The 20,909-nt window shown below is 43.8% G+C and overlaps 2 protein-coding genes across 2 annotated transcripts in view; both read right to left on the bottom strand.

The window, feature by feature from the left end:
* Positions 1 to 5,322: 5,322 nt before the first annotated feature.
* On the bottom strand, positions 5,323 to 9,211 carry CARTPT (CART prepropeptide). Its single transcript, XM_082191711.1, has 3 exons — positions 8,975 to 9,211; positions 8,557 to 8,640; positions 5,323 to 7,089 (listed from the first exon to the last, which is right to left on the bottom strand). The coding sequence occupies exons 1-3, from the start codon at positions 9,116 to 9,118 to the stop codon at positions 6,982 to 6,984; spliced, it is 336 nt and encodes a 111-aa protein (XP_082047837.1). The 5' UTR covers positions 9,119 to 9,211; the 3' UTR covers positions 5,323 to 6,981.
* An 8,503-nt stretch (positions 9,212 to 17,714) lies between these two features.
* MCCC2 (methylcrotonyl-CoA carboxylase subunit 2) overlaps positions 17,715 to 20,909 on the bottom strand; it is a 42,033-nt gene continuing 38,838 nt past the window's right edge. Inside the window, exon 17 of the mRNA XM_082191952.1 lies at positions 17,715 to 17,949. Within this exon, the coding sequence (XP_082048078.1) occupies positions 17,832 to 17,949 (118 nt within the window). The 3' untranslated portion in view covers positions 17,715 to 17,831. The remainder of the gene's footprint in view (positions 17,950 to 20,909) is intronic.

Consider the following 20,909-nt stretch of genomic DNA (forward strand, 5'->3'; position numbering starts at 1 on the left):
GCGCACCAGCAGCCACCCTGTCAGGCCTATTGGAGGCGGTGGCCAGCTGGGCCTTGGAGTTCCCTAACCTATTGGTATTGGGGGACTTCAACATCCATGCTGATGCCACTCCCTCCTCACAGACTCTGGACCTGGTGTCTTCCATGGTGACACTAGGGCTCTCCCAGTTTGTTTTGGGCCCAACACATCAAGCAGGCCACACACTGGATTTGATCTTTGGCGTAGGTATAGATGTGATCATGTCTCCTTCGATGAAGGTGCCATGGTCTGATCACTACGCTCTGAAAGCCAGGATTGACTTTCCACCCCCACCCTGCTTAGGTGGCGAGCCGATTTGGGCTCGCCCGCAGAGGCTGATGGACCCTGATAGATTCCGCCAAGCCTTGCGGGACCTTGCTCCCCCTGGCGACTCATTGACTGAGCTTGTTGAGGGCTGGAATATCCAGCTCCTGGCAGCTATCGATGAGATCGCACCTAAGCGCCCTCTGCGACCCCGCAGAAACCGGGCTCCCTGGTTTACCAAGGAGCTCCGGAAAATGAAGCGGGACCTCAGGCGGCTAGAGTGAGTATGGCGGGGTGCCCGTGATGAAGCCTCAAGAACATCTTACAGGGCTTTTATGAAAACCTACGAGATGGCAGTGAAGGCTGCTAAGAAGTCTTACTTCTCTGCCTACATTGCATCCGCTAGCTCTCGCCCGGCGCAATTATTTAGTATAATCAGGTCTTTAACGTCCCTTGAGGGACAGCCAAATTTAAATAACAATTTGACACACAGCTGTGAGGCATTTGCGAGCTTTTTTGTGGAGAAGGTCTTGTTGCTCCGCCATGACCTCCCTGCCAATTTGGATACAATAAAGGAACTGGAGGCCCCTCGACTGTCCTCGGGTCCAGTATTGGACCACTTTGACCGGATATCTCCAGCCGATGTGGACAGACTCCTCCGAGCTGGAAAGCCCACCACCTGTCCTCTCGACCCGTGCCCGTCTTGGCTGATTAGAACGTGTCCAGACGAGGTGCGGGCCCTCCTGGGGGATATCATCAATTTGTCCCTTGGCACGGGGATATTCCCAGGGGAACTGAAGGAGGCAGTGGTGCGTCCGCTCTTAAAGAAAACATCATTAGATCCTTTAGATCTATCCAATTACCGCCCGGTTTCGAATCTTCCGTTCCTGGGTAAGGTGATTGAGAGAGCGGTTGCTGAACAGCTTGGTGGGTTTCTGGATGAAACATCGGCTCTGGATCCATTCCAGTCCGGCTTCCGTGCTGGTCATGGGACCGAGACGGCTCTGGTTGCCCTAACAGATGATCTTCGTAGACAGCTGGATCGAGGCGGGTCGGGGCTGCTGATTCTTCTAGATCTGTCAGCAGCTTTCGACATGGTCAATAATGAACTTCTGGACCACCGCCTTGCCGACGTGGGGATCCAGGGCACAGTCCTTCAATGGCTGCGCTCGTTTCTCTCTGGTTGGGGACAGAGGGTGGCACTTGGGGGGAATTGTCATCGCACCACTCCTTGGTGTGTGGAGTGCCTCAGGGTGTGATACTCTCCCCGATGCTTTTCAACATCTTTATGCGCCCCCTCGCCCAGCTTGTCCGGAGTTTTGGGCTGGGTTGCCATCAGTATGCCGATGACACCCAACTCTATCTGTTGATGGATGGCCATCCTGACTCGGCCCCAGACACACTGACCAGATGTTTGGAAGCTGTGGCTGGATGGTTACGTGGGAGCCGGTTGAAGCTAAATCCTTCGAAGACAGAGGTCCTGTGGCTGGGACGGGGTGATATGGGATTGGAGGGGCAACTCCCATCTCTTGCGGGGGCGCAATTAGTGCCAGCACCATCCGTTAAGAGTTTGGGTGTAATCTTCGACACCTCCCTTTCCATGGAGGCGCAGATTGCAGCTATAACAAAGGCAGCATTTTTCCATCTCCGCCAAGCTAAGCAGTTGGCTCCTTACCTCTCTCACCCTGACCTAGCCACTGTGATCCACACGACGGTCACCTCCAGACTGGATTATTGTAACTCGCTCTACGTGGGGCTGCCCTTGAGACTGACCCAGAAACTCCAGCGGGTGCAGAATGCTGCAGCGAGACTCCTTACGAGTTCTTCGCTGCGAGATCACATTCACCCGGTGCTATACCAGCTGCACTGGCTCCCGGTGGAGTACAGGATCAGATTTAAGGTGCTGGTTTTAACCTTTAAAGCCCTATACGGCCTAGGACCCTCGTACCTACGGGACCGCCTCTCCTGGTATGACCCACAGAGAAACTTACGGTCTTCAAATAAAAACGGTCTTGAAGGTCCCAGGCCTCAGAGAAGTTAGGCTGGCCTCAACTAGAGCCAGGGCTTTTTCGGCCGTGGCTCCGATCTGGTGTAACACTCTGTCACAAGAGACCAGGGCCCTGTGGGACTTGACATCTTTCCGCAGGGCCTGCAAGACAGAGCTGTTCCACCAGGCCTTTGGCCAGGGCACAGCCTGACTCCCTCCCTCGGCAATCTTCGCGGAGCTCTGGCCCAATGGTTGCCAGCGGCTTGAATTAATTAATTTTATAATGAATGATTTTAGAGTGTTGTTTGTGCTGTACTTTTGTACTGTTTTATTGTTGTTAGCTGCCCTGAGCCCGGCTTCGGCTGGGGAGGGCGGGATATAAATAATTTTTATTATTATTTATTATTTTTGAACGTCCCATAGGTTAAGTCATAGAGTAAATCAATAGTTGACCTGAGTTAGAAAACAGGAAGCCAAAACTATGAATAGTTAGACAGTTTTGTCAGTGAACAATCTATTGAGACCAGTGCTTGAGTTAGGGGTTAGCAGTGAGCAGTGAGTGGCTCAGTTTGCTGAAGATACCAAATTATTTGGGAGGTAAAAATGAAAAATCATTTTATTGCAATTGTCTTGTGAAATACTTGTTAATAAATTGCCTACTTCATAGTGTAGCACAGATCAGATTTTATATTATTTATCAAATTGCTTGCAAGGATTAATACGGTGCAAGTGCATAGCTGCTGCTGCTGCTTCTTCTTCTTCTTCTTCTTCTTCTTCTTCTTCTTCTTCTTCTTCTTCTTCTTCTTCTTTGCCGAAACATAGCTTCTTTTTATATGCATGGTGTGTGTGGAATCACATAGGCAAAGTACAGTTGATTTTGATTTGGTACATGCACGTCTAAATCTGCACTGAGAGTTGAGCACTCACAGATATACTTGACAATGATAGCCAAACCTACACAAATCACAGTGTCTTCATGGAATTGTTATCCCAATGAATGTTAACCATTTTAAACTACATACGCACACCCCCAAGACCCTATTGTCACACTTGCTGATTATTCTGGGGAATGTTGTTACCCGTTAGATTTCTGACGCAAGGCACCTGCAAATGCTAGATTGAATTAACTATTAAAGGCTTAAATCATCCAGTGGTGCTCAAATCACCACGGTCTGTGTCATTGTGCTGGGTGACAGCACAGCCTTATTACTGGAAAAGATACCCAGAAACTGCAGAGGAGGGAGCAAAATATGCACACTGTCACTGCCAAGGAAGTAATGAAGGTTGAGAAGGCTCACATCCAGACACCCTTTGTATAGGGCACATAGCATCCCTATTTTCCAAACTGGTTTTATTTTTAACTGTGTTTCTTTAGTTCAATAAAATAGCGGCTTTATTATTTTCAGCTCCTCCATTTCCACAGCCCGCCCCTTGCGCTATCATTTATTCTAAATGTGTACCCACACAGTAGAGCTTATTAGGTTGGATCTAAACTGTCAGCGCACTCCTAACCATGTCTACTCAGATGCATTCCTATTAAATTCAATAGGAATTATTTCCAGGTGTGGGGAAAGTGGTCCAGGAGATGCGTCCTCTCTCATAATAATAATAATATCTTTATTGTCATTGCCCCCTCTCGGGGACAACGAAATTACTTATATTAGACCTTGCGTCAAAGAGTGAGCTGGCAGTTGGAGTTAACTCTGTATTAGCAAAAACACGATCTTCATAGACTTGGTTGAGTGTCAGGCCTAATAAGCACAGCAGCTGATCCCCAGCAGGTCTTACCCCACTGCCGAGACTGAAAGTCCCCACCTTCCCACTGCCATCTAAGTCCTATCCTCTCCAGAGCTTTTTCCAAGCAATCAGAGACTGCACCTATGAGAAGCTTGTTGCTGGTCCAATTTCAACCCTCTTCTGGTTCTTGGAGATAGAGGGGAAGGGAAGGGAACTTGTTGCAACAGGAAGGAGGCACCTGTGACTATTCACCAGCCTGACTCATCACTGCCTCTTCACCTCCCTCCTCCGACTCGCCTGCTTCAGTTTCTTCCTCTGATACTGGACTCTCTGCCCAGACCCTCCCAGCTCACTAAGCCCAGTTTCCTCTTCAGCTTCTGACACATCCTTTCCCCAGTCTTCTCCCCCCCCTCCCAACTGCTCATCATTGTCCCACCACCACTCTCTGGGCTCTGAGTCTTCTTCCTTTGGTGGGTCCCCAGCTGGTTCCTCTCCCCGTTCCTTTGCTTCCAACCTTGGGGCCATTCAATAAAGCTGAATGTTGGAAGATTAAGGATGTACAAAAGAAATAATATACGTAAACTATGTAATTTGCTTCCACAAAAGTCATGATTAGGATTGCACTGCAAGTCATTCTTGCCGCTGAGGTCAGTGCAAACTGTGACTAACATAGTCTGAATCCAACGCAGGGTACTTTTAAATTTGTTATTTATTGAGCACACGTTAACACTGAAATACCCTGGGCATTATGATAAAGCCATTATTGTTCCACCATTTTCCCAGAGGCAGTCCAAGACTTTTGAGAGGTGGTCATCCTTGAATCCTTGCCATGTTTCACAGGAAGCAAGAGAGCATGGAAGTGTTTATGAGACTTGCACCACAATATCACCAGTGACTTTGGGCGAAACCCCTGGGTCCCACATTGCTCCATTGGTGCTCCTGATAATATGGCCATCCACCCCAAGACACCTCTTAGATACCAGCGCATTTGGGCCATCCCCTATTTTCCAAAATATTAACCATTTAACAACTGTAGCTGGTGGTAGGAGCATCCCGGTAGAGCATCAGGTTAATCTTGCTGACAATGTCCATCCAAACAAAGGCAGCAGTCCTTCAAATTTCCCATTTACCTTACCAAATTCTGATGACTTTATTACCAAGGCTTCAGCTTTGCTATTCACACGGTCATGTATGCATACGTTTGTGCAGGTGAAAAAGAACTTGCAACCACCTAACCCAAAATGCCCGAGTACAAAAAAAAAAAAAATCCCCAAATGTCTGAAGATACTAAAAGAAGAAGGACTACACTGAAGAAGGACTTTGTAACAATGATTTTTATTAACAATCAAATAAAGGATTTGAACACAATGGGACATTACTGGAAAACATCTAAATATGTGAGCTGTACATTGTTACAGAAGTACAGAAGTATTCTGTTTTGTGTGCTTCTAAACATTAGAACTCTTCCACTGAACACTCAGTCTCACAGTTCAGGACCCTGATCTATTCTTCAGCAGCTACCATCCATTCCACACAACATAAGATATGTGAGAAATGGTGCCTAAAAATGGAAGGTTTTCCATATTTAATAGAAATTTGTACAGTACCCACCTTGATTCAGTAACTCCTACATCTTTAATGTGAGCTGCTTGGAGTTTATGATGCCTTGACCTATTCTTTTCAATCTCTTGCCAAGACTTGGTCAGCACAATGGTCAGAGATGTGCACAATGGTCATGCTGTTTGTAACTGCACCAAATTCATGTGCTGGGTCTCCAAAACAATCCCAAGTGGATACATCCATTAACAATGCTTTCTTACAAGTAAAACTGTTGGTAAAAGCTTAGACATTTTGGTCAATTTGAAGAAGACCCTTGTTCTCTTTGAACCTGTATGCTTTTTCACTGTTGAGAAAGGAAGACCCAACAACTGAAGTTTATACAGAGGAAGATTTGAGCAATATTCCTTTATTTTCCCTTGTGGCTCCTTCAAAACCTAATTTGGCTACATATTAAGCATTTCTTCCAATTATTTCAGATTTTGAAGCCTGCTGCAGATCAACCGTACATGGTTTTCAATGTAGGACTGTTTTCATACCACGTGAATTTAGTAACCAAGAAGCAAACATGAAATAACATGGGTGGCTGATCAGTACAGATTCACTCGCTGAAGCTGTTTAACATGAAGTCAACATAGTGACATGTTTGCAATGCAGTTACTATTACATACACTTGCCCTTTGAAATGGCAACACCACAGGCTGATCCATTGCACACTTGGTCAAGAAAAACCATTCCTAGTTTCTAATTGCACCTAGAATCCTAGCATGCAGTATACAATTAGCTTCCATTGCTTTTTATTTTATTTTATTTTATTTGGCTGCCCACCAAGAAAGGTGCAGGCACAGGGTGAAGGCATTACCAAACAGAGACAAAAGGACTGGCCCACAGGGTGCTTTGGAATGATGCCTTTGTTTACTTACTGTTCATTTACACATTTTCCTTGGTGTGCTTTAATGAAAAAGGTATTAACAGACACTGTCCTATTTATTGTTTATGTGTTGCAACCTCCCACATGTCCTGTCTCTTGGGCCATTGGCTGCAAAGAAGGTAGACAGGTTAACGGACGCTCCCTAGATCTAGTTGTCATGAGGACATTCCACATACAAAAATACTAATTTCAAAATATCATTTGAGCTTCTTTGCACAGAGATACAGCTGCATGGAAAGAATGAAGATGGACACAGGGAAGAAAATCAAGATGGAGAAGAAATGGCAGCACAGAAAAATGTCAGACATCCTAAAAGGTAATGCACTGGCAACAGTTAAATATAACTGTCTCCTTTTTTCCCGTGTGTGTGTGATGGATACTATTCTCCACCCCACCCCACCCGCCTCAGTGTCACAGGTATGATCCTTCAGGCAAGGCAAAACTGGATCTTTCTCTGTTCTTCAATGGTCGAGGGAGGGGCATTTCTTTACAAGCACTTCAAGAGAAAAGTGTTACAAGATGTTCCTCTGGGGCAGTCACAGAGCTTTCCAATCCTGGATCCTTTCCGCACGGCACACTGCTCTCCAGCATCACACTGTTGTTGAGAGTAACCAACAGTTAGACAAAGGAAGTCACCATGCAGAAGAACATAAATGGCCACAGTGCCATTTCTACTAATTTTTCAATACCCGAGCTTTACTTTTTAAGGATTTAAATATTCTGCTATCCCAATAGCCTAATGGGAGAACAAATGAGTGGGAGAATTGGTTTGCTCAGCTTCAGGTTGGGGGGCTTCCAGAATGGGGCTTAATTTGCAAATGGGTCACTGACATCCTGCAGATAGGTCATTGGCAACAGGTCTTTGTTTTTTTGTTTTTTACTCATACAGATAAATTCAGATTAAATGGAGGTGAAGCCAGGCTTGCACTTTGAGGCCAATGATGATGTGTAGGTGCTGCAAAAATAACAAAACAACAAAACCAACACCTGCTTGCATGAGGAGCAGTGATCCCACAGTAAGCAGCCATCTGGAAATACGGATACCAATATTGGAGCATCTAGAAAACCACATTAAAATCTCATCAAAAAATTCACAAGCATACTTCCCCTAGGGAATTTGTTGTTTAATAATGGAAGCATGCAATATTTGAATTAGCAATCCTATACGTTTCAACTCATAAGTAAGTCCCATTGTTTTCAGTGGTGCTTCCTTCCTGGTAAGTAATAAAAGATCACAAGCAAATAACTGTTTTGACCAAAGCACACATACTGCTGCCAAACATTTCAAGTACAGATCGAAAACTGAAACCCTACTTTTATGAGAATCCACTCAAAACTCAAACTGGAAATTTAAATATTGATAATATTAAGGAATTTTGTCTCCCAGTACAATAGAAAGTAATCTTCTAATACCTTAATATAGCAAGGGGGAAGTGAAATCTAGTCCTCAGCTGAAATCAATGACCAGTTTCTTATCGGCTATTCAGAAGGATTTATTTTTTTTAAATGTGCTCCAAGTTCCACATCAATTTTAGATGATAGGATATAACAAAATATGCGAAGAAACTAAGACTGCAACCTTCCACTTACACTCCATTTTGAAAAGAGGAAGCCTCTTGGATCTTCACCAGGATTTACTTCCAAAACTTGCTTCAAGTTCAATCATGTCTACTCAGAAGTAAATTTAATGGGATTTACTCCCAGGTCTGTGTAATCGGGGACTGCAGCCTTGTAATACCTAATGGATTAATACGGCAGGGAGAGCGCAGAACTCTTGGAATCACAGCAATTGCGTGAAGGAGCAACAACCTGCAAAAGTTCTGAGAGGTGTGGACTCCCAAGTCCCGATTTCAAATTAAGTGGGGGACGCCAGGATGAGAACCGGTCAACCAGGCTGAAGTCCGGAGGAACTGCTCAGTTTCCAGAATCCAGATTGACAGTCCCAGCCCTGTCTTGACCACACACACACCCCGCCACTTCCTCTAGTCCCTCTTCGGACAACTTTCTCCTTCGAAAGCTGTCCTTTCCCTTCTCAGCGCGATGGGATCGGAAGCCAACTCACCATGGGGACTTGGCCATACTTCTTCTCGTAATGCGGGAGCCGCTTGCTTTTCAGCTTCTCCAGAACTTCCTGCAGCGCTTCGATCTGCGGACACACAAAGCGACCCGTCAGAGGATCGCGCAAGCAAACCTCGCAGGGCGGTGGGACCCCTGCCTCTAGCGGACACGCGCTGCGCTGCCCGGGGACACCGCGAGATGGGACACCCTCCTTGAGAGCCTTCCTCCTCGAGCTTCAGCTCCACCTCAGTCCCTAGATCACCTGCCTGCTCTTAACTGTGGCGAAGTTTCCCCGAGACTTCTACCTCTGCCGAGCAAAGGGAGCGATCCAGCTAAGCGAGAGATTTTACGCGCGATCCGAGCACGCTTTCTGGGTGGCCCCCGCCCTGCCCATGCACATCCTCCCCTGCTGTAGGACCTACCAGCTCCTTCTCGTGAGACGTATCCTCCATCGTGGAGTAGATGTCCAAGCCTCGCGGCTGGAGCTCCGTCTCCTCCTGCCCTTTGACGCCCACCAGCAGCAGCACCGCGGCTCCCAGCAAAGCCAGCAGCCGGTAGCTCTCCATGGTGCTGAAATGAAAACGCTGCACCTCGCGGAGCCCTCTTTATACAGCTGGCTGGGGGCACCTGTTGACAGAACTGCTTGCTCTGCGATACGTCAGTCCTGGCGCGGGTGCTGATGTGTGTGTATGTATAGGGTGGGGGGAGGCGGGGACAGGCAAGGTGGATGACGGATGAGTTGGACGATTAGCTCAATTTCCTCCAGGGTGGACGGGAGGAAGAAGAAGACGCAAGACAAAAAGAAAAGGGGGGGGGGAGGAAGGGTGCACTCAGGGCAAAGCGCAGTGACGGGCCTCCTTCCGGAGACAGAAACAATTCCTATTTCTAATGCAACGTGTTCCTCATGGATATGAGTATGATCCAACTTAGTAGCACTGTGCATGGTCAGAAGGTACCTGGGAGCGTCTAAAATGTTGGCATATAATATCTGTACTGTATTTTTTATTATGTTGTCATTACACAAAAGAAGTCTCCAAACAACATAAAACGCAAAATTAATTAAACCAGTTAGGAACCAGATAACAAGAAGGAAACAGAACACAGTGAACAAAATTTCTCATCCAGGAGTGCTATGAAAAGGATAATCCCAGACCAAAAGTTGAGCACCGCAAAAGAGGCTTGATCATACTGAAGTATATGGGCAAAAGAGACTTCCGGGGTGGCGCCATCGCTAATGGCGGACTCCCTCTGATCTGGAGGGACCAGCTCCACGGGAAATGGGTCTTTTCAGCTACGGCGAAGTGGGGACCCTTTCAAAAATCACAGGCGGATGAAGCCTGTGACCATGGGACTCAGCGGGCACCTTTAGCGCCCCCCAACCCGCAAAGGAACCCACTAACGGGCTCCGGAGCGAAGAGTGGGAAGTGGCGCGGTGCTGAGAGTCAACTGCTTCTTCCGTGGAGCAAAGCCACACAGCCGTTGCCGGAGAGCGCTGCCTTTTTCCTGGGACAATTTGGCTTTTAAAACAATCACCCGTGAGTACTTAAATTTTGGACAATTGGACTCTAAATAAGGATTTGCGAGTATAAAGGAAAATTGGACTTAAAAGTTTATTTTAATTTGGCACTGAAACGGGAAGGTCTAAACAGGAAGTCAGCCTTCCGTTTCTTTGTAGATAGATTAAAGCAAAGACATGGCAAACTAGAGTTCAGAAAATCGCTTGTAAAGGATTAATTTTCATCATTTAATATTGTTGAACCCCCTTCGGAAGCAGGAGACGAGGGGGGATTTTTTTCCGGACTGTTTAAACCTGCAGAAGTGAGTGTAAAGCAAAGTAACTTTCCACCGTCTTGATCCTGGAGCGGGGTGTCAGGACTGACGTTCTTTGAAGCTCATTGACCAGAGACAAACGTTTTTTGACAGATAGCAAAAAGAAGAGAAACATAGTGATTCCATTGTTCCCTTTTGCATTTTAAAGGAACAAATATTGACAAAATATCTGAAAAAGAAAACTTTGTTGTTAGATCTCTCTTTAAAAGAAAAGAACAAATAGAAGTTCTTCCCCTAGAGGGAGCCTGTGAAACTGTAACTAATTCTGAATCGGGGAGCTTGCAGCTGTTACAGATTACGATCGTGGGAATAGACTTCTGACCTTGCAGGACAGTGCATTCAGAAGCTCTGCTATGTGCTTTCTGTAAAACAAGTGCCCTACTGGAACAGCTACATGAGAAGATGGACTTGATGACTGATGCGATCAGAAATTTTGGACAGGCAGTGGGAAATTTTGGACAGGCAGTGGGAAATTATATAGAGCCCACCCAGGAATCAAATCAGGAGTGTGCCCTGACAGAACAGATGAGGGAAGAGGATGTTGCTGAATCTTGGGCGCCAGAGATGGAGGGAGCTGTGGCCCAGCAGGAACATGAGTTTTTGGATTTGACAAATGAACTTGGAAAAAGCCAGATTTGGAAAGATAAAGTTTGGTTTGGTTTGGAAATGTGGGGTTGGATAGACCCCCCCATGCAAGGATGCTTGGACTTTTCAAGTCTGGCAATGGGCCGTGAGATGTTGTGGGGGCTCTTAATTTTGGAGGGACTTTGAAATATGTTCTTAAATACCACATGGAGTTTAGTGTAGACTATGGAAAAGGGGCTGATCTGTCGAGAAGGGTCAAAAGTATTGTCAAGCTGGAGTTCCCAAGAGTGAAAGGAGCAGGAGATAAAGGAAAATACAGCTATAAATATGAAGAAGAGCCGCGGAAGGGACATGGAAGGGACTTAAGGGCCTCGGACATAAGATTACCAGGTTAATGCGCTAGATTGATGGGATAAAAAGGACTGACAAAACCCGGGACCAGGAGGAAGAGACGCTGGATGAAGATTGGATTGTTTTTATTTATTTTTTATTAGGATTGTTTTATAAAATTGATGAATGTTAGAAAAATGTTGGAATGAAATTATTTGGCTTTAGTAAAAATGTTTAAAGAATTATGTAAGAATATTATGGTTATGAGAAATTGGTAAAGTTTTAAGCTTTAAGGATTTTTTATAGTAAGATAAGATTAAAATAGATTAAGGTAATGTAATGACAGAATATTATGAAATATGGAAAGGATTTGCTGTGACAATTAACACCTAGGATACAAAAAAGGGAGGAGGAGGAGGTCTAAGAAAGAAGGTAACAACAGTTAAGGATTTGAGAATATTGGATTTGTTTTTAAATGTTTGTGGTATATTTTTGTCTTTTGAGCGTGTTGTGTTATTTTTTGATTTTGATTTCTATTAATTTGTATTGTTTGATTGTGGTTTGTTTTTTCTTTGTTTTTTCTCTTTGTTTTTTCTTCTTTGTTTTCTTTTGTAATTCTAAACTTTTCAATAAATATCATTTAAGAAAAAAAAGAAGTATATGGGCAAAAGAAATGCCTTAGCCTGGCATCAAAAAGCTGATAATGAGAGCACCAGACATGTTGCCCCGGAGAAAACATATAAGAAAGCAGTTGACTGAACATAGGAAGCAGTTCCTTCCTCTTCATTTTATGTAGTTATTCAGGAATCTGGGAAAGCTGGTTAATGTTGGGTGTAATCTAAATGTTATCTTTGTAGATTGCCACTCTCATGGATGGCTCCCATGTTATGGCACTAAGGCTCAAAGTTCCACATCATGTTGTTCATGGTTCTGCTCCTGCCTCCTTTCCTAGTGTCAGGGCTGCTGACACCGGCAGGCGAAATATCCATATGAGTCCAATAATGAATGTGATGCAGAACTCAAAATGATGCCAGTAGAGCACAGGAGCTAACTAGAAGAGGCAGCAATCACAGCACAAAGACCACATTTCAACCAGTCCTGAATTTACACAAGAGGATGGAGGGAGGATGAATAACTTTGCAGTCTACATTATGCAGCTGTCATTATGCCAAGGAAAATGGTCATGGTGGCTCTAGGCTTTCAGTCTAACATTTCTCTTGTTACAAATGAAAACTGTAAGCGCTACTGAGCAGTCTGTATCCTGCATGTTTATAATATGTCGTTTAAAATGGATTTTGGTGTAGGTCAGTGATAGGGAGGCTGTGATCAGATATTTTTGGACTCCAACTCTCACCAACCCCAGCCTACATAGTCCATGGTCAAAAAATTTATTATTATTATTATTATTAAACAAATTTATAAACAGCTTCATGGCATAAAGCCATCAAAGTCATGTCCAGGGTAAAAACAAAGTAAAACACAGAAGCACAATCTCCAAGAACAAGAAAATCAGTCCAACAAATTCTGTAACAATAGAACTATCCATACAAAACTCAAAAAAACAACAAAAACATTTCATGAAATGTAAAATTGATTTTTCCATAAATGACTGAGTTACACTTCAGGGAAAGCTTTTGTAAACAAAGCTGTCTTTTGTAAGCATCTAAATAGAAGAGAAGAAGAGTTTGGACTTGATATCCTGCCTTTCACTCCCCTTAAGGAGTCTCAAAGCAGCTAACATTCTCCTTTCCCTTCCTCCCCCACAACAAACACTCTGCGAGGTGAGTGTGGCTGAGAGACTTCAGAGAAGTGTGGCTAGCCCAAGGTCACCCAGCAGCTGCATGTGGAGGAGCAGGGAAGCAAACCCAGCTCACCAGGTCACGAGTCCACCACTCTTAACCACTGTCACCAAGCTAGGCCCGTGACTTCTGATGAGAGTTGTACTCCACTTTTGGAAGGACACATGTTTCCAATCGTTTTGGATTGTTGGTTATACAATTTATAAAACAGGATAGAGTTGAGGTGGTGTAGGTAAGCTGCTTTAAGGCTTGGTTGTGAATGTAACATTTAGAAACTGCCATGACTGCTCAACTATGGACTTCAAAATAAATTGCTTTTATAGATTAGGTCTCACTTATCTCATTAACTGTGTAATGCTTAGTAATTTTAAAACAAGGACTTAAATCACATCTCACTTACATGACTCACACAAAATAACCAGTTCTATCAAGAACTGCCCATGTTCTTAGCCAGTGCTATTTTTCTAGAAAAAGAAGTGCCAGAACTCAGCCTGAATGTCTCGTTTGTTCTCTAATAATGGCAATGGCTCCCACCTGAGGTGCGGGAATTGAGTTCCAGTGAGTTCCAGCTGGAAAAAAAGCCCTGAGTTTTATACTCTCATCTGCGGATGCAACTTGGGATGTATTCAGCTAAGTCCTACTTGGGTAGGGCATTGAAATTACCATATTTTTTGCACCATAACACTCACTTTTTTCCTCCTAGAAAGTAAGGGGAAATGTCTGTGCGTGTTATGGAGCGAATGCCTGCGGGTGGCGAGGGGATATGCTGCAGTCGTGAGCAGAGGATCCATGGTTCCCCTTCCTTCCCTCCTCCGTGGTTACAAAGCATGGATCCCACATGGATCCTCAGGATTTTTGCATTGGGCTACTCCAAACTCACTGTCAGATCACATGTCTATGGCCACAGCATGAACCACAAAAATCATATATTCACTATTTCATTTAGAATATTTTTTTCTTGTTTTCCTCCTCTAAAAACTATGTGCGTGTTATGGTCTGGTGCGTGTTATAGAGCGAAAAATACGGTAAGTTAGCCACAACTAACAAGACTATTAATTTTAATGGGTCTACTCTATGACCCTATGATACTATGATACTATGATACTATTCCCCCAGAGGAATTGCTTCTGTTCCTCAACCATAACAGGCCTAGCTCCTTAATATTTTTAATGCACTCTCAATGAATAAAACCAAATGTTACCTAACAGACATAATTTTATTTGTATGCCACCTTTCCATAGCTAAACTCATGCTCAAGGCAACTTGCAACAGGAAAATAATTACATAACTAACATAAGTACATGTAATCATAAACAATTAAAATATCAAAAAGTACACAACCAAATTGAACAATTTCCACATAAACCATAGTATAGATATTAAAAATACTATCAATAACAACCCCCTCCTCCCCGCAAAAAACCCCTAAGCAAAACCCCAGCCTTAGAGTCAAGACTACATGTTTATGACAACAACACAGTGGAAATTAGTAATTTCCTACATCTTATAATAAGTAAACAGGAGGTAGCATTTGCAAGGTATGAAGTCTGTAGAAATGCATCCTTTTTCATTATCTACATCTCAAGATTATTGATGAATTATTCCCAGCTCAAGAAGGGATTTAATTACCACTCTCTGTGGGAACCTTGGCAAGCTAAGGATGTAATTCTGCAGCAAAGGCCTGGGGTCAGAAAGTAGTCTTCCTACTCCCTGCAACTAAAGGACAAGTAATCTGGCAAATAGTTCTATGAGGCACTGTCTGCAGCCCAGAAGAATGTGTTTACAGTAGGAAAGATGACCCAATTCTATGTGCTGGTTTTGACCTATGAAGTCTTATGTGGTTCAGGACCCCAGTAGAAAGGACCACCTCTCACCATAAGAACCAACATATTTTTAATATATCTTAGTCTCTAGGTTGATGATTTTCCTTTTTACTGTTATCCACCTTGAGCAATATTCTGTTGGAAAGGTGAGCTATAAATATTCTGAATAAAATAAAATAAATCAGCATATTGCTGATACTCCCGCCAAATTTCCTGATGAGGGCAGTCAGTGGCTTCAGAAAGATATCAAAAAGCATGGGAGACAAGATGGAACCCTGTTCTACATCACAGGACAGTTCCCATGGCACTCAGAGTTGCCTTTCTAGAACGACTTCCATATTGGGAAGTAGGGTCAGAAGCACTGAAGTGTTGTGCCTCCACCTTGCTAAGCCTTTCCAGAAGTTACTATGGTCAATTGTGCTGAAAGATGCCGAGAAGTCAAGAACAAGCAGGGCCACACTCCCACATCTTTCTCGTAACAAATGTCATCAGCCAAGGGTAACCAAGGCTGTTTCAGTGCCATGACCATCCATTCCTGAAGCCAGAATAAAATGGATCCAGACAATAGGTCTCCTCCAACCATGCCAGAAGCTACACCGCCAGCACCCTCTCAAACACCTTGCCTCTAAAAAGGATATTCACCACTAAAAAATAGTTGTTTAACACTTCTTGGTCAAAGCAAGGAGAGGAGGCATCACTGCCTCCTTCAAGGCAGTTGGTACCTCCCTGTCCTCCTATTTGTTCTCAGGAGACAATGGAAGACTGCACCATTTGGGGTAAAGTCAAACGATTGGAGAGCTACAGCACCTGCTGTGGCTCTAGAGACCAAGATGCAACTGGGGCAGGTCAAGGCATCTGGTTATGCTGCAGCAGATGCTCCATAGCATTTCTTTTCTTGGCTCTCCTCCCAGTAGTCATATCTCCTCTTGTCACTGCTGCAGATACAGAACCTGATTGGAATCTGTTGAGAACTACACTTGCCCCACAGTACACAGCAGGGAGATTTCATTGTAGCTATTAGTGACGGTGGTCACCTTTGTTCATGTATGTAGAGGATCATAATGCCTTGTTCTGAACACCACACAAGGAGGCTGTAGAGGTGTATCATGAGGAAGGAATCCAGTTTTCAGCACTTCTGTTGGGATTCCATCCTGTCCTGGGGTTTCACAACATGCCTGCTGAGGTCCAGCGCCAAGGGCCTTCTGGCGGTTCCCTCTCTGCGAGAAGTGAGGTTACAGGGAACCAGGCAGAAAGTCTTCTCAGAAGTGGCGCCTGCCCTGTGGAACGCCCTCCCAGCAGATGTCAAGGAAATAAACAACTATTTTACTTTTAAAAGACAACTGAAGGAGGCCCTGTTTAGGGAAGTTTTTAATGTCTACGCTGTATTGTTTTTAATATTTGGTTGGAAGCTGCCCAGTGGCTGGGGAAACCTGGCCAGATGGGCAGGGTATAAATAATATATTATTATTATTATTATTATTATTATTATTATTATTATTATGTCTGAAAGTTGACGGGTGTTCTTCAGCTTGTCAAGGGAAGGACATCTAGCTCTTCCAAGACAGGCAGAGTCTGGCTCCTGTTGACTGCTGTGTCAGAGACCATGTTTCCCCAGGAGTACAGTTCTTGATAGTGCTCTGCCCATCACTTCATCTGCTTGCTGTGGTCTGTGATGCTCTCTCCCAGCAACGTTTACAGCAGTGCAGTTTTCCTAATTATTGGCTCAAAGACTTTCTTCATGCCTTCACATATTTTACAAGTGCTGCCAATGTCAGCAGGAGTTGAATGCTCTGACCCAGCTTTAGCCAGAAGTCATTGGCACATCATCCGGCAATCCACTGGGCATCACTCCTTGCCTTTCTCAGTGCAGCAAGCATATTTCCACAGGGCACACTTTTTCCTTCCAAAGAAACATTAATTATTTGAGTATGTAACTTGGGGAGAATTACAATTAGATAACAATGTAGTAAATCTAGTTTCATTTAAATTATGCCTGAACACATTTGGACTAACAACTGTGTCTTGGAACAGATTGCCTTGCTATGGACTGTGCTATGGAGTAAGATACAAGGTTAAAAAATGCCAAGAATCAAGCAGCTCCCGTTGGTTTTAGTGTATTATCTCAAATTCCTCCCATAAAGGCAACTAATCTTTGTTGGAGTCAAGTCTTTTCTGCTACTAAATGCTGTGGGTGAGACCCAACATAGTGGAAGCAGGTGTTCATTTATACAGGGTGGGGCTTCTTCTTTCTCTCCTCCCACCAGAATAATTTGGGAGGGGCACATGGGGGCTGGCAGAGGGGGGAGAAATTGCAATTCCCATTGTGCAAGCATATTTCCATTGGGCAAGTGGCAAGACATCATTGAACGTCACCCTGTACGTTACAGGTGGGGCACCAAAGGAGGAGAGTAACATTGGGGACAAAATAACATTTGTGAGAGAAATATGACTGTACAGCAAAATAAGATATATGGCTTTGTTCTTTCTTACCTACTCATTATTACTCACTGTTAATTATAGCTCATTTTAGTTAACTGAAATATATAAAGGTGTATGTGATGCCTGGCTATTTGAATTAAATTAGTGAAGATGTATGAGCTGTCTGGCTTCTGAATCACTTATATGCCTTAGATTCAAATTTGAATGTTATGGAGAAGATACTTGTGAATCCAATTTCAATTATTTAATAAATTGTTCCGATTTTTTTTTGACAAAAATGCCACAATTACCTGTCTAATTACTCGAGCGATATCATATGAAGCCTTATTTCAATATGCATAACAATAAAACCCAACTACAATATTGAACAAATCTTTATTTGATATACTGATTCTTTTAGTCCATTTTATGTTTCGATTTGTTAATTAAAATCATATTAATAATCCAGAGGTGCCACTGCCAGACCATCCAAATCACATTCGGAAAACTCCAAACTCTGTCTTCTGGGTGGGTGCATTGAGTGCAGCACTCAGGCTGAGACCCAAAACCAGTCTTGTATCAGCTGGGTCAATAATTCCATCATCCCACAGACTGAGAAATAAAAAGCAAAAATAAAGGGTTACATTTTTACTGCAAGTGACACAGAAAGCTATTTCAGTTTAATAAGCAATAAATGGAACCTTTAGCATAGTACCCAACTACATTTTGCTAGTGTAGCATTTAAGTGACACCACTATATGGGCAGTAGACTTTAGTAGAATCTGCACTGTGCCATGTGGCTCCCACATACATAGCTTTGCTACATTTAAAGGCCACAGGATCCCAATGGATTCTATTCAGTTATGATTCCATCCTGAGACTGCTATAGATCCTGTTAGTCATTCAATATTCAACAAATATTTCCATTAGAAAAACAAAAAAAACCAAAAGTGACAACTATGTAACAGAGGAGAATGCAACTTTTCCATATTCAAACTACAATGGAATAACAACAACAACAACCCTATAAAAAACAACATAAAGGCTAAAAGTGTGCTGTGACCACAACATTCACCTGTATCTGCAGTATGTGGAAATAGCACATTTCAGATCTGTTTTGATTTGTTATTCAGGCCAAAATCTGAACTTTTAAATCTGAAGCTGTTTCACCACCACTGACTGTAAGAGGGAAATAAAAAAAAGGGGTATAATTTTTATTTTCCACATGTGGATGAAGTCTGTATGCAAAGAAGCCCCTCTTTTAGAGGATAAAGCCTTCTGAATTTCAGGCAGACCTATCCAGGAGCTCCCATACAGGGAACCTTTTAAAGGAAAAGTGTCTACATTTTTAATTTCATGCAAGAATTGGATGCAAACCACAGGCATGGTCACCCCTACTGACAACTATGCTCTAAATCCAGTGTTTGTTTGTTTACACACACACACACACACACACACACACACGTAACAAAGCGGTTTACACAAAACAATAGGGCAGTATATAAATTCTATTATTATTATTATTATTATTATTATTATTATTATTATTATTTCAGCAGAATTTGAACAAAACTATTTAGTTTTGTATTAAGCTATCCCACACATATAGAGCACAATCCAAAGAAACACTTTCAAGTCTCCTCCAGCATGTACACACACACAAACACAAACATACTTTTTTACAATATCTGTTCTCTAAAGGGGAAATGTAAATTATGACTAATTACTGGGCTTAAATGTCAACTAAATATGGTTTTTGTATTCAACTCAAAGATATAGAAAGTGGTGAGACATTTCTTTGCAATGCTCTGCCAACAATCATTTCATTAATCTTCTTTGTTGAAGAATGGAAACTAATGGAAAGTAATCCAAGTCATAACAAATTGCCTTAAAGCAATGGATTCGAAACTAAAAAAAAAGGTAACAAAAGCACTCTATCCCAATGCTGAGTACATCCATTCATTTAAATTTTAGATTTATGTCGAGTGTGTGGAAGCCAGTAGGTACTAGCCAGTTGCAAAGTCAATAAGCAAACTGATCATACAGATCTCTCAAGTAATTTTATTTGATTATTATTTTAGAGGGCAGAAAGTAAGAGAGAGCAGGCCATCTGGAAAACAAGTGCTTTAGAACATTCATCTGCAAATAAGCAGTCGGAACTGAATGGTTAGAATAGGGTATTTTCCTCTGGCTAAAGAATCAAGCCTTCAACTGTTTATTGTCTGAAGATTATATTTTTAAATCTAATTATGCAGAAAACGTGCAGCCTGCTTCCTGAGTGTTAATATTCCTAAAGAACAGGACAAACCAAACTTCATTTGTACATGAAAACATACTTATGGCAGCCTAACCCCATCAGGTCTTGGAGATGGTCTTGGTTTGTGTCAGGGAACTGACATCAGAGGAAAGGGAGGTGGTAGGGCTCCCAGAGGCTGGGAGAGAGTCAGCAGCTAAAGCAGGGACCAGCAGGGGGAGCGAGGGGTCTCTGGAGGAGGATCTCAGGAATGCTGAGAGAGACGCAGCAGCCAAGGCAGGAACTAGCAGGGGAGAGGGAGGGGTGAGAGACACGTCCAGCGAAAACAGCGGGGAGGTGTCAGAAGCAACCGTAGGGAGACCCATGCTTCGCCGGAAGCTGCCACGTCGTGAGTCCAGGAGACGCGTTTCCGTTAAGGAGCTTCTTTGCTGGAAGCGCTTCCGCAGGCAGCCACTGTCAGACTCTACGAGTGACTAGAGCAGACATGTCTGAGGAGCTCTGTCACACACAGAGGTTTGTGGAGCCGCACAAACTCTGAGGGAGCACAATTTTAAGCACAAGCAGCTAATCATCCCCTCACAGCAGTCTGACAGTCTCTGTACGCTGCCTGTGCAGGAGAAAGCATCATGAGCGACCCAGCCGGAGCCGGAGCCGGAGGAGCAGGGGGTGGAGCTGGTCCAAGCTTGGAAGAAAGATACCGAGCGTTGGAGGTCCAACTTGCGCTGCAGACGGCGAGGCTCGAGGAGAGAAGGGCTCAGGATGCAGACAAGAAGGGGAGAACCACGCAGTGCCCCAGAAAGGTACCAGGATTGGTGCATAAGTTTGGGGGGGACCCCAAGGATTACCATGCCTTTAGGACAGAGATGCAATATGCCCTTAATGTGCAGTTTGATGAGTTCCCTGATGAGGAATCGCGAGTTGCTTTCGTAATTGGGCATCTTGAGAAGGGGGCGCGGGACTGGGTTCGACCCCTGATGGCAACGCACAATGACATCCTAAAGGACACTATGAAGTTCTTTCGTGCAATGGATATCATGTTTTCCAGCGATATTGAGGAAGGGGTGGTGCGCAGACAGCTAATGGCTTGCAAGCAGGGAAGCCGATCTGTCCGTGAGTACTGGACTGAATTTACCATGCTGATTCACAGATTGGGGTGGGATTTATCGGCGGCACCCATTCAGATGCTATTTGAAGAAGGTCTTTCTTCGGCTGTGAAAGACGAGCTGTCCCGGAGCCCCAGGGCGGTGTCTATGGATCAGCTGACCAAATCTGCGCTGACCATTGGAGCGCGCCAGGAGGCAAGAGCCTTGGAGAGGCG

Source organism: Podarcis vaucheri (genome assembly GCF_965113315.1).
Source record: "Podarcis vaucheri genome assembly, chromosome: 11".
NCBI lineage: Eukaryota > Metazoa > Chordata > Lepidosauria > Squamata > Lacertidae > Podarcis > Podarcis vaucheri.